The sequence below is a fragment of the Antechinus flavipes genome, chromosome 2 (assembly GCF_016432865.1).
Source record: "Antechinus flavipes isolate AdamAnt ecotype Samford, QLD, Australia chromosome 2, AdamAnt_v2, whole genome shotgun sequence".
NCBI lineage: Eukaryota > Metazoa > Chordata > Mammalia > Dasyuromorphia > Dasyuridae > Antechinus > Antechinus flavipes.
Genome location: NC_067399.1, coordinates 87,468,167 through 87,479,471, shown reverse-complemented (window position 1 = coordinate 87,479,471; position 11,305 = coordinate 87,468,167). Strand labels below are relative to the sequence as shown.

Here is an 11,305-nt window from a genome sequence, read left to right as displayed (position 1 = left end):
GTGGTTTGTGAATTGCAAAAATATTGAGGTTATAAAAGCTGTTGTCTCTGAAAGTAGGATTTATGAAATGCCCAATATGAGCCTCGCCCAGTTCCTGTCCACTAGAAGCCTGCCTCAAATTAGGATGGAGTTCTAATACAGTTCTTAGAAGTGGCTTCAGTGATTCAGAGGAAATAAAGAAGTAATTGGCGTCTTCAGTTCATCAGCTGTGGCCTACAGTCGTGAGTCACAGAAGCTTCCCATCTTCCAAGAAGAACGATCACCCAGAGGCTCATGGTGAATATGGACAGCTCACGTTACAAAGAAGTTGCGGCAAAGGGGAAATGGTGTTGAAGACATAGTCAAAGAAGGTCGTCTGGCCACATGGCCGGTGGTGGTTAACAATGGCTTGCCCCCTGACTATTTTCTTGCACATATGAGAACTTAAGGAAGGACCCCAGTATTTTGGGTGGGACCCCTTGTGGGAGGCAGCTTGATGATGCAATGGATCATGTTGGCCCTGGAGGCAGGAAGAATTGAGTTCAAATCTTTTCTCAATCATTTATTAACTATCTTACACTGGGCAGTCTTACAAAGTTCTAGTTTCCTCATCTGTAAAATGGGAGTGACGACAGCATCTTTTTCATACAGTTGTTGTGAAGATCACATGAGAAATAAAGTGTAAAGAACTTTGTAAATGCCAAAGTTCTCTATAAGTGCTAGCTTTTATTAATTAGACTAATGCAAAGATGTGATGAGAAAGTCAAGGAAGAGCAGGAATGGATGGTTTATGGTCTTTGGAAGAAATACCTATCAGATAATATATCCTTTTCAGGACTGGAGTAATAGTATAGTAGCTTTTTCACATCACACTTTAGTTTACCATATCATCTCACGTGATCCTTGCAAAAGTCCTGTCTACCTCTGGGATAGGGCGTCACTCAAAGAAAACTTTTAAGTACCTCGGTCTGTTTGTATTATCGTGTCTACCCATGTATGTCACCGTGAGATGATGTGGACACACAGTATTTATTTCCAGTGCCCCTGCTCAATTGTCCCAACCCTCCTGCCATGGGGCAGAAGGAAGGGTGGGGCACAAGCTCTCAGTCCTGGCTCTTGTCCTGATTCCAAGTAAGTGGGATTCAGATCACCGAGAGGGAGTCCCCAAGCCAAGGTCAATCCGCCTGCACAAAGTGAGGAAGGGCGCAAGAGGGAAGGGAGTTTAAACTCCTCCCTTTCTTCCCTGCAGCAATCACCTTCTACTGTTCAGAGGGGTGAAGATAGAGGCATGATTTAGGATCAGAAGGAATACATATGCCAGTATTCTGGGGTCTATGAGATACAGAGGAGGGGATAGTTTGATTATCAATTAAATATCACAGAAAAAGCCTGTTTTGGGGTCAATCAATATACCACTTGCAGCATCTCCTAAGCAGACCCAGCCTGTGGAGTGACCTCTTGCTAACTCAAAGGCTTTGGAAAGGAGAGGCCTATTGACCCCAGGATGCTAACTTCTCTAGAGTTCACAATATCTTTTAGCCATAGGTACCCATCGGGCTGCCTAAAAACCTATTGCTCTGACCAACTGTGTAGGGTCCTTGGTGAAAGAACCATTTGTCTGAATCAAAGCACCTAAGGCCCTTACAACAAAGGAACCTAAATGCTAGCCTCTTTCTCATAGAGAGGCCCAAAAAGAGAGACTGGTTTAAGGAAATCGCAGTCTCACTTTTATCTTTCCTTATTTTTCCCTCGAATAAAACCTGAAGTAGGAACAACTTGGAAAAATGGGCTTTGCAGATTCACCATCAATCTCTAGCACTTACATCTGTTCTATAACCGCTATTCTAATAGTTGTTCTCCTCCATGAACTTGGGAATAAAGACAGTTCATATTCTTTGATGACAAGGATGTGATTTCATCGATATGGACATTGCCTCCAGCATTGAAGACTAAAGTCCAGTCTGGGCTCTCCATTCTAATGGACTCTAGTTTGTCTTCCTGTAATCCTTTATGGGAGTGGGGAAATCCTTTAGAACTCATCCTTGAATAGATAGTGGGCAAAGACTGTCTATGGCTTATCCTTCACTCTTATCAAACTTAACCTTTCCATACATACATCTTTCTGATAAAACCCTGATGACACTTCTCTTGTGTTAGGTTGGGTCATTAAAATCACCACATAATTTACCAAAAGTAATCTGACCTGTTTTCTTCCTATTCAATTCTCTTAGGCTTATTGTGTCCAGTGTTTATCCAAATATGTGTACTAATGGACTAACTTAGTTATCATCCAAATATATATAGTTTGAACAATGAAAAATTTTTATCCACTTAAGTTTTCTATATGGTTTTCTTATATAAGTTTTCTATATTCTATATTTCTATAAGTTAAGAAAGCTTAGCAAGGGTTCTAACTAAGAGTAGTCTTCTCAAAGACAGTTAAGGATAAAACAAGGAGGAAAACATGGCTATAAGGAAGACAAAAGATGAAAAGTGGATTTTTACAGCAAACTTATTCATCATCAAAAGTGAAGCTATCACATTTAGACTGATATCTTAGTCCTCCATGTGCTACATTATGGGAAAATACATGAATATCCATTCAGGAAATGGCCCTGAAGAAAACAAAGATAAGAAGCACAACTGAACTAGACTAAATATTCATAGAAGTTTGTGCTAAAGGTAACATAATTACAAATCATTAGGGGGTTATTTTTGAAGGTGTATGAAACAGAAGATAATACCAAAGGTTTGAAAAAAATCTTTTGACTACATCATTACCACAAAAAAAAGCTTTCCAAGTGGGTAATTATATATATATATATATATATATATATATATATATCCCTACTTTCCCATCTCTATAAAATCTTTATCATGTTTAATCTACACAGTGATCCTTGAAAAAGCAATAAAAAAAGTGATTTTAGGCAGGCTTTCACAAATTATAATCTACAGAAGACATTTTTTTCTTTATGTTTTATTGACCTCTTTTGCAGTTTCTTTATATCACAATCATTCCCCAGTATGCCTCCCATTCCTTTTGTGTCAAAGGAAAAGATTTGAGGAAAAGTGACCAACAAAGTGATCATGTCTCACAGCATATACAACATTTCATTCTGTTATTCATCTCTCTATCTAAAAGGCAAGAAGTAATTTTCCATATCTATTCTCTGAAAACAAGAAAACTCATTGAAATGAAGTCAGTTATCTTTTAATGTGTCAAAAGGTATGGACAATTCTAAATTTTTTCCAGAACAATAGGACCAACTCACAACTCTATCAATAATGTACTAGTTTGCCATATATTATGCTATTTTAGTCATTAAGTATTAATAAGTATGTTGCTCGCCTGGTTTTGCTTTCTCAATTCTATTATTTCATAGGAATCTAATTGTATTTCTCTAAATTCATCTTCATTTTTAAAGATTTTTTTCTTTACATTCTATTCTTTTACATTCATATACCTGATTTGGTTCAGTTATTCCCTAATCAGTGGGGCATCTGCTTAGTTTGGGGGATTTTCTCTCTTACAAAAGCACCTGATAAGAATATTTTAATATATATGAAATTCATTTTCTCTTTTTTACTTTCTTAGGGGACATGATCAATAGTGCAATAAATAGGTGAGAGCATATCCTTTAATAATCCCAAATTATTTTTCAGAACAGCTGGGCCAATTCACAGCTCCACCAACAGTGTACCAGTATGCCTCTTTTCCCATAAGTTCTTCAACTTAAGACTATTTCAATCTATCATTTTTTCCCAGTGTGATGAATAATGAATAAAACCTCAGAGTTGTTTTAATTTACATTTGTCTTATTGATAATGGAGCATTTTTATATTGTAATTAATGCAGTTTGCTTTTCTTCTTTTGGAAGCTTTTTGTTCATACTTTTGTCCAAGGTCAAATCGCTGATGAGAGTTTGGACCTGCTGAAAGATAAAGTTGTAAGAAGTACGGTCTTGAGAAAAAAAAAAAAAGAGAGAGGAAACCAGTTCAGGAATATGAGGACAGTTTCCTATGGGTCATGGAGCTATGTGAACAATTAGGTGAGGAAAGACCTCTGGGTTTCAAAGAAAAAAGGCTCATTCTAGTGGGGAATGAGCAGAGAACTGTGGGACCAAACCAAAATCAGGTTGCCGTTTTTTTCTTGAGATTGAAGAATAAATCTGGGTCCCAGATATTAGAATAATCTACTTTTCCAATAACCAAAACAACTGAGAAAAAGAAGCCATGCCTTGATGTCAGTGTAGATAGTTAGTGAACTAGCAAAAGAGAGTAATCAGATGATTTGGTAACAGGTATGTTCACTTTCTCTACGGGCTAGGAAAAAGTTCTGAAACCTGTGATCTGTGAGAGCCGTCCCCAACAGTGTTCTCTTCCAGCCCTGAGAGAGTTTGGAATGATCTATCTGTGAGGGATGGGGAGGGGACATTTTTCCATCTTGATTAATTATTTTTTTAAATCATCGGCAACAGAGGAGAAGGGAAGTCACTGACAGCAGTAGTGAGTGCCACACATAGGGCAAGATGGTTGGCTCTTTGCATAGAAACTAATAGGGTGATCATGTGGCTTGAACTTGATCTGCTTGCTGCTCCACCTATTAAAAAACAGAGGAATGGCTACAATTGATTGAGGCTGTTAGTTATGAACATCCTTTTAAGAGCTTTAAAAAAAAAAAAACTGCAAAAAGTTTAGCTACTTTGTATCTGAAGTATCTGTTGCTGACAAGTATTCAATTTTTTAAAAAGGTTTTTAGTTTCTCTATTTCTTTAACCTCTTTATATTTCTTGATTTGGTTTCACAGATAAAAGCATGCTTAATCTTAACTATCTTTGAATAGCATGTCTATCTCTTAACTGCATGCAAGGAGGAATGTATTGAAGGATGACAATGAACAGCTGGGAATACAAATAGATCAGGATGAACATCTGAGCTTCCATCTAAGTTAGCCAGGATTTCATCCTTAATTGGGGGCTTTGATCTGAAAGTAAGAGATGTGGTTTTGATTAGTCATAATATTTTATCAACTTTCCAAAAGGCAGAAAACTAGATCCAGAGACTTATATTTTTTAATTTCTCTAGGGTTAAAAAAAAAAAAGTGAGTCTGAGCATCATTTTCCCTGTCATATTACTTGTTCTCACTTATCTCTTTTTCTTTCCTTTCCTTTTTTCTCCCTCTCATCCCTGAAGTTTGAAGGTAGTGATAAGGAAATAGAGATCTTCGGGACCACATGGTATATGGAGAAATAGGTGAGGCTGATACTGAATTCTTCAGGTGAAAAGGAAAGCCTGCAGATAGCCAAAACTTACCATGCAGGGCTATCAAGAGTGGGATGAAATGGGTATAAGGAGGTTTTGTTGCCATCAAGATGTCTAACAAGTGAAGTAGAACAAAGAAACTGAATCAGAAGTCACCCCATTACACTGACTTCACTTGGCCTTTTGGGTTTCTTCCTAAGTTGATATGAGCTGACAACTCATGAGCATTATAGGAGTTGATATGCTATAGCAAATTGCTTTTGAGGGTATGAATTAAAGCTGGACTTCAATCTAGTGACCTCTCTAGATAGTTGGCCTTGGTACTTATCACAAAAGAGCTTAAGATATCTCCTTGAACAATCCTTTTTTCCAATGGAGCAAGATGCCAGATAGTAGCTGGAGTCCAAAAGTGGTTGCAAACAATAGCAGGGCAGTAGAGACAACCAGCAGAGAAGAGGACAGTTTTAGTAGGAAAAGCAGCTGGCCCTTTGATGTCAATAGAGGATCTATGTAGATCCAGTAGCGATGGAGACATGAGTTGCCCTTCCACACATGTAAGTCCTCCCTCACTATAATGATATGTCTTTGGGTATTTGGAAATCTTTATAATTTGTCATGCTATCTTGTTTAATTGAATGATTTGAACTACTGTATCTTTTGGTTGGATTCACCAGTGGGGAATCCTAGGTTATGGTTTTAAGTGGATAATGACTCATAATTTAAGTGGATGATAAGCCTGGGATAGCATTTATGATGGGTTCTGGAGGGAGCATGGACATGTTAAGGAGAGTACCTAGGAGTTACCAAGAATTGGTCTAGGCAAAACTTGACAAGGTATAACATAATCACCATACCATAGTTTGTAGCACAGCCAAGATTGTGAAGAGGAATCACAAACAGGGAAGCCAGAATACAGTACTACTCTATTTTCCCCAAAGCTCCAGGATCATCAGAAACAAAAAGCTTAGGAAGGTACTCTTCTGGGAATGTCCCTTATTATAGCTGCCAAAAGGTTCGACCAAGCCAACTGGGTGAGCATCCCATGTAAAAACATAGGCAACTGTTCCCATCCTCCCTCACTTTCTTCCCTTCCAGGAAGGGTGGAAAGGTGAGGAAAATACAAGTCAGCAATTTGTGCCCCTTCTGAAAGCTCACTAAATTTTATTTTAAATAGTCATTATAATAAAGTTAATTGCTTAATCATTTCTTTGGATTTCCTTGCACTTGCAAAACAAGTCTTATCAATGGCTGATTATTCTAGATAGATAGCTGCAACTGTGGTTGGAGAAACCACTTCTAGAAAAGTGCAAGAGGAAGTGCTATTATTCACAAGATCGCAGTCTTTGGAGGAGACATTATTTGTGCTTTGGGAAACCATGGAAAATTACCCACTACTGAATAGCAACCTCATTCAAGAGACTTCTCTTCTAGCTCAGGTATTATGGGCTGTAACTCACTAAAAACATAAATGTGAAGAACTTGTAGATAACGACCCCTGTTAATGTGATGGCCCTATGTGAACCTGAGTCAATTCAACAAATCAATTCAATTTAATCAACATTTATTTAGAGCATTTATTAAGTATCAGGCACTCTGCTCTGCAATGAAGTCTGCCAGAGGTTACCAAGTCAGTCAAGAGCCTTGATGAAGGCAAATTATCTAATCTACTCAGCACAGATCTGGTTTATTTCCCGCCTTGTGTCTATTCATTTCTTTATGATTTTTAGGAACTAGAAAGATGCTCTGGGATGGGCAGGTAATTGATTGGGAAACTCCAAGTACATTACATTAGAGTAGTGCCATGTCAGGCTGATTAAGCAGAGATGCAGCCAGGCAGGGCAGCAGGAAGATCCTAGATCTCGGGGTAGTCTGGTGACAGCCAGCAGAGAGCAGGGGATCACAGGAGGAATCCAGTTCCTGGGAAATAAAGGCGTGAGGCACCAAAACAGTGACTTCAGGCTCAGGAACAAGAAAAGAACAGTTAACAAGGCGAAGCAGCTTAATTACAATGGACAATGTAAGAGTCTAGTTACTAGAACTGAAATACAAGCTCAGCAAACAGTAGATCTGATCTGATTGGTGCAAAGCCCTCATCTATGAATCAATTCAAATCCACAATTATTTATTAAATACATGAACTGTATCAGGTGTTGGGCATACAAGGATGAAATATATCATTATCTGCCCTTAGGATTTACAATCTAAGAAGGGTGATTAAACATGTACACAAATAAATGACATAAAATACCAAAAGGAAATGTTTAAACCAAGCAAATTTGTGGTGGGAACAATGACTTTCAACTGAGGAAAATCAGACCAGAGATCTGGTCCATGAAAGATCTTTCCCCAACCTGGAGACTGGACCAATCCCAGAGTCTCAGTACATGCTTAAGATCCATTGTCAGATCCCTGATCCCAGAACTCAGAACAGGTTGGGGGTTAAATGAGCCATGGAGACTGGTAATGTAGGGACAGAGGGTCACTAATCTCTCTGACTCTCAACACCCTTCCCCAGATATACAGTCTTCTTCTGGAGGCAGCTCTCTGTCTTTTTCTAGATGTAAGGGAGATGTCACAACCCCAATTCTGGGCTCAGGGTGTCCTCAGGAGGTCAGCCAGAACAAAGAAATGGTGAGAATAATAGGAGTTCTTCTTTTTCTATCTATGAGCTTAACAACTCACAGGTATTACATAATCGACTACTGTCATCTTATTTCCTGGGGTTGGCAGAAAGATCTCTGATTAGTGCTATTGTTTTCAAGCATCCAGTTCTGTGCTGGTCACTGAAGGTAACAAGATCAGGGACATGAGCCTTTGAAGTCGCCTCCCGTTCTCTGAAAGCAGTGGGATCTTGTGCAAGCCTGAGCCGTTCTCTTCTAAACTTTCCAAGACTTTGGGGGAGGACAATGTCAGAAATACAATGCAACTTCAACTCGTCCTCTGTCTTGTCAGCCGTCATGGCCCCCGTGCTGGCTTTGGAGTGTATCGTGGGGCTGGTGGGGAATGGCTTTGCCCTATTCATCTTCTGCTTCCACATACGATCTTGGAAATCTAATACCATTTTTCTCCTGTGCCTGGTCATTGCTGATTTCCTCCTGCTCGTCAACTTACCCTTCCGGGTTGATTATTATGTCCATGACCAGACTTGGAACTATGGTTCTGAAGCCTGCAAGGCTAATCTCTTTATGCTGTCCACCAACCGAACAGCCAGCATCTTCTTCCTCACTGTTATTGCACTCAATCGCTATGTGAAGGTGGTATGGCCCCACCACAGCCTGAGCCAGGCGTCGGCGAAGTCAGCAGTGCAAGTATCTGCGGGGCTCTGGGTGCTCATCCTGCTCATAAATGTGCCCTTCCTCTGCATCAAGTCCGATATCCTCTACTCCTCCAGCAATTCTTGCGTCAGCTTTACAGTCAACAATACTGACCACTCTACTGCCCAGAGCTTGCACCATATACTCACCGGGGTGGAACTTTTTCTGCCATTGGGAATCATCCTTTTCTGCACCTTCAGCATCATCTTCACCGTCAGACGGCGGAACCTTGGCAAGCAAGCAGGAGCTCGACGGACAGTGCTTGTCCTGGGAGTGGTATGTGCGGTCTACTTTTTCTGCTTCTTGCCCATCATTATCTTCTCCTTAGCCTCCCTTCTGGCTTTCCAATTGAGGAACTGCCATGCCCTCAGACTCTGTGCAGACCTGTTCCAAGGATCGCTGGCTTTCACCTACCTCACTAGCACCCTTGATCCTGTGCTCTACTGCTTCTCCTGCCCCAGCTTTCTCCACCAGAGCAAGATGGTGCTCTGTAAGAGGGACTGGTGGACTGGAAAAAAGGATAATCAAGAGGGTGATGACAGCAGTTCTTCCAAACCAAACAGGCAGGTGGCAAGAGGGGATGCGGGAACTTTGCAGGATTAACTCCAGATATCCGTCTCTAGGGGAGGAGCCAAACAGCCCATTGCCCTACTCCCCCGGTATTATCTACCTGAGAACATCAGGAAAAGGAGTTTGATTACAAATTTTGATGGATGGGAATAGAACCTGCCTTTTAAACCTTCTCTGTCCCACTCAGACCTGGGTCTTTAAGGAGTTCAAAAGGTGAGGACTGGCTAGACATGACCAGGGAGGGACAGGTTTCTCATGTAATATGGTTAAGACTTCTCTGGATCCCAATCTCAAACCGATGGTGGGACAGGTTCTGGAAGTTGAAGGACTTGGAAGTCTTGGAGATGGATAATGCCTGGTTCTTCAAAGCTGGTCCAGGTATGCCTCCTGTTCTGCCTTAATAAACCAAAGTCACAGAAGGAACATCTAATCTGGTGTCTGTGTTTGTCCATGTAAGCTTGGCCATAGCACTACATCCCTGAAATTGGGGACAAAATGTATGGGAAATACTCAGGAAGTGAACATGTGCATGTGGCGGGCTTTATGGTTCAAAGACCCTTCCCTTGGCATGTGTGTCTGGTGGATCCATTGTGGGGTATCTATGTATCCCAGAATGAGCCCTGCTTTAAGACCTCTCCCTCACCCCACACCAAGGTACTATACAAAACTGGTTTGCAGAGCATTCCTTCCTCTTTCTTCCTAACATTAGATCCAAAGAAAATGACATCTTATCTTTAGGGCAGGGATGCTTTAAATGGTAGCCACCACCAAATTCCTTGCCGTCTAACCTAGAATCCTGTCTTAGCTAGGTCTCAAGAAGTCCCAGAAGTTGCAGGAGGTTGTGATAGCCTCCTGGATAGTATCCTTAGGAGTCAATGAAGTCTCTAAACCTCTTTCTCTCCTCATTAACTTATTGGGGATCTATTCTCTGTGAATTTATATGACTCATTTAGGTATATACTTAGGCTAGGTTCACTTTTAGGGAAGCAAATCTATTCAAAGTCACTGCCCATCCCTGGAAAAGACAAATTGATTTAAGATGACCTTGACCCAACTTCTAGAAACCCCTCCTTCTAGCGTCCAGGTGGGGAAAAAGTTCGTTCTTCCATCTTTTTACTGTTTTAGTCACTCTGATAGTTTCTCCAGACCCTGTTCTTTCTCAAGCAGGTATTTTTTATCTATTTGTGTGTCAAGAACCCCTTTGGCAATCTGGTAAGGACTATGAACCCCTTCTCATTACAATGCTTTTAACTGTACTTAACACATATATTAAATAGGTTCACAGTTAAAAAACACTTGTTATGTAGTATCAAAACCACTGTTAATTGTCTTTCTCTACACATTCTCATCCCTTTGAAATAAATATGAGCTGGAAGGATCTTTCCAAATCATATAGCCCCTACTTTCTCAGAGACAAAAAAATGTAAAAGTCCTCAGGGACTTTATCTCTGAGCTACCTACCCACGATCACCTTCATTTTCCTTCTCTGAAAACTCTCAAACTAGGCAACAGAGCAGAAATCCAGTCTCCTCTAAAATAATTCTCAATATGCCTCTCTCCTCATTCCTGCCTCATCTTTCCCCTTTCCCCCTTGCACTTATCCCATCCTAACCTCACTTCCTATTTCTTGCTTCCTAGAGGTACCAATCTTGATTTGGGAAGATGGGATTAGAGGATATTCTTCATTTCTTTTAAATGTTTACTTTCTCCATTTCCTATCTTCAATTAAAAAGTTCAAGGAAATGAGGAAAGGATCATAACTCCATTTTAGCTCTGAGTTCAGCTTGCAGTTTTAAATTTCCAAATAAGAAATCCCACTAAAACCATTATCTGAATGAGCAGAAATACCACATTTGTTTTCTTTATCACAGCAGCTTTTCCTGGGAGAAGTTTGGGGCCAAAAGAAAAATTATCTAGATTCTAAAAAGATTCTCCCTAGTTGCAATTTGAGGATTCTGAGGTCTAGGGAACAGTGAGGAACACTATCCATTCAGACTTAATCCCCTGTTATCATTAAAGTTCAAGCAGAAACTTTCATGAATGGGTAACACAAATTATGATCAGATTTTTGATGCTGGAGGTGAGTTTTGATTTAGCTATATTAAGGAAATGCACAGTATCACTCCTGAGGCTTAACTACTGGCCTTTTCTTCCTCCACTTTCTTTATCTCTCTCAG

The 11,305-nt window shown here is 40.1% G+C and overlaps 1 protein-coding gene across 1 annotated transcript; it reads left to right on the top strand.

Moving 5' to 3' along the window:
* The first annotated feature begins 2,901 nt into the window (after positions 1-2,901).
* OXER1 (oxoeicosanoid receptor 1) lies at positions 2,902-10,972 on the top strand. Its single transcript, XM_051975179.1, has one exon. It carries the CDS (start codon positions 8,151-8,153, stop codon positions 9,159-9,161), a length of 1,011 nt encoding a protein of 336 aa, XP_051831139.1. The 5' UTR covers positions 2,902-8,150; the 3' UTR covers positions 9,162-10,972.
* The last annotated feature ends 333 nt before the right edge of the window (positions 10,973-11,305 follow it).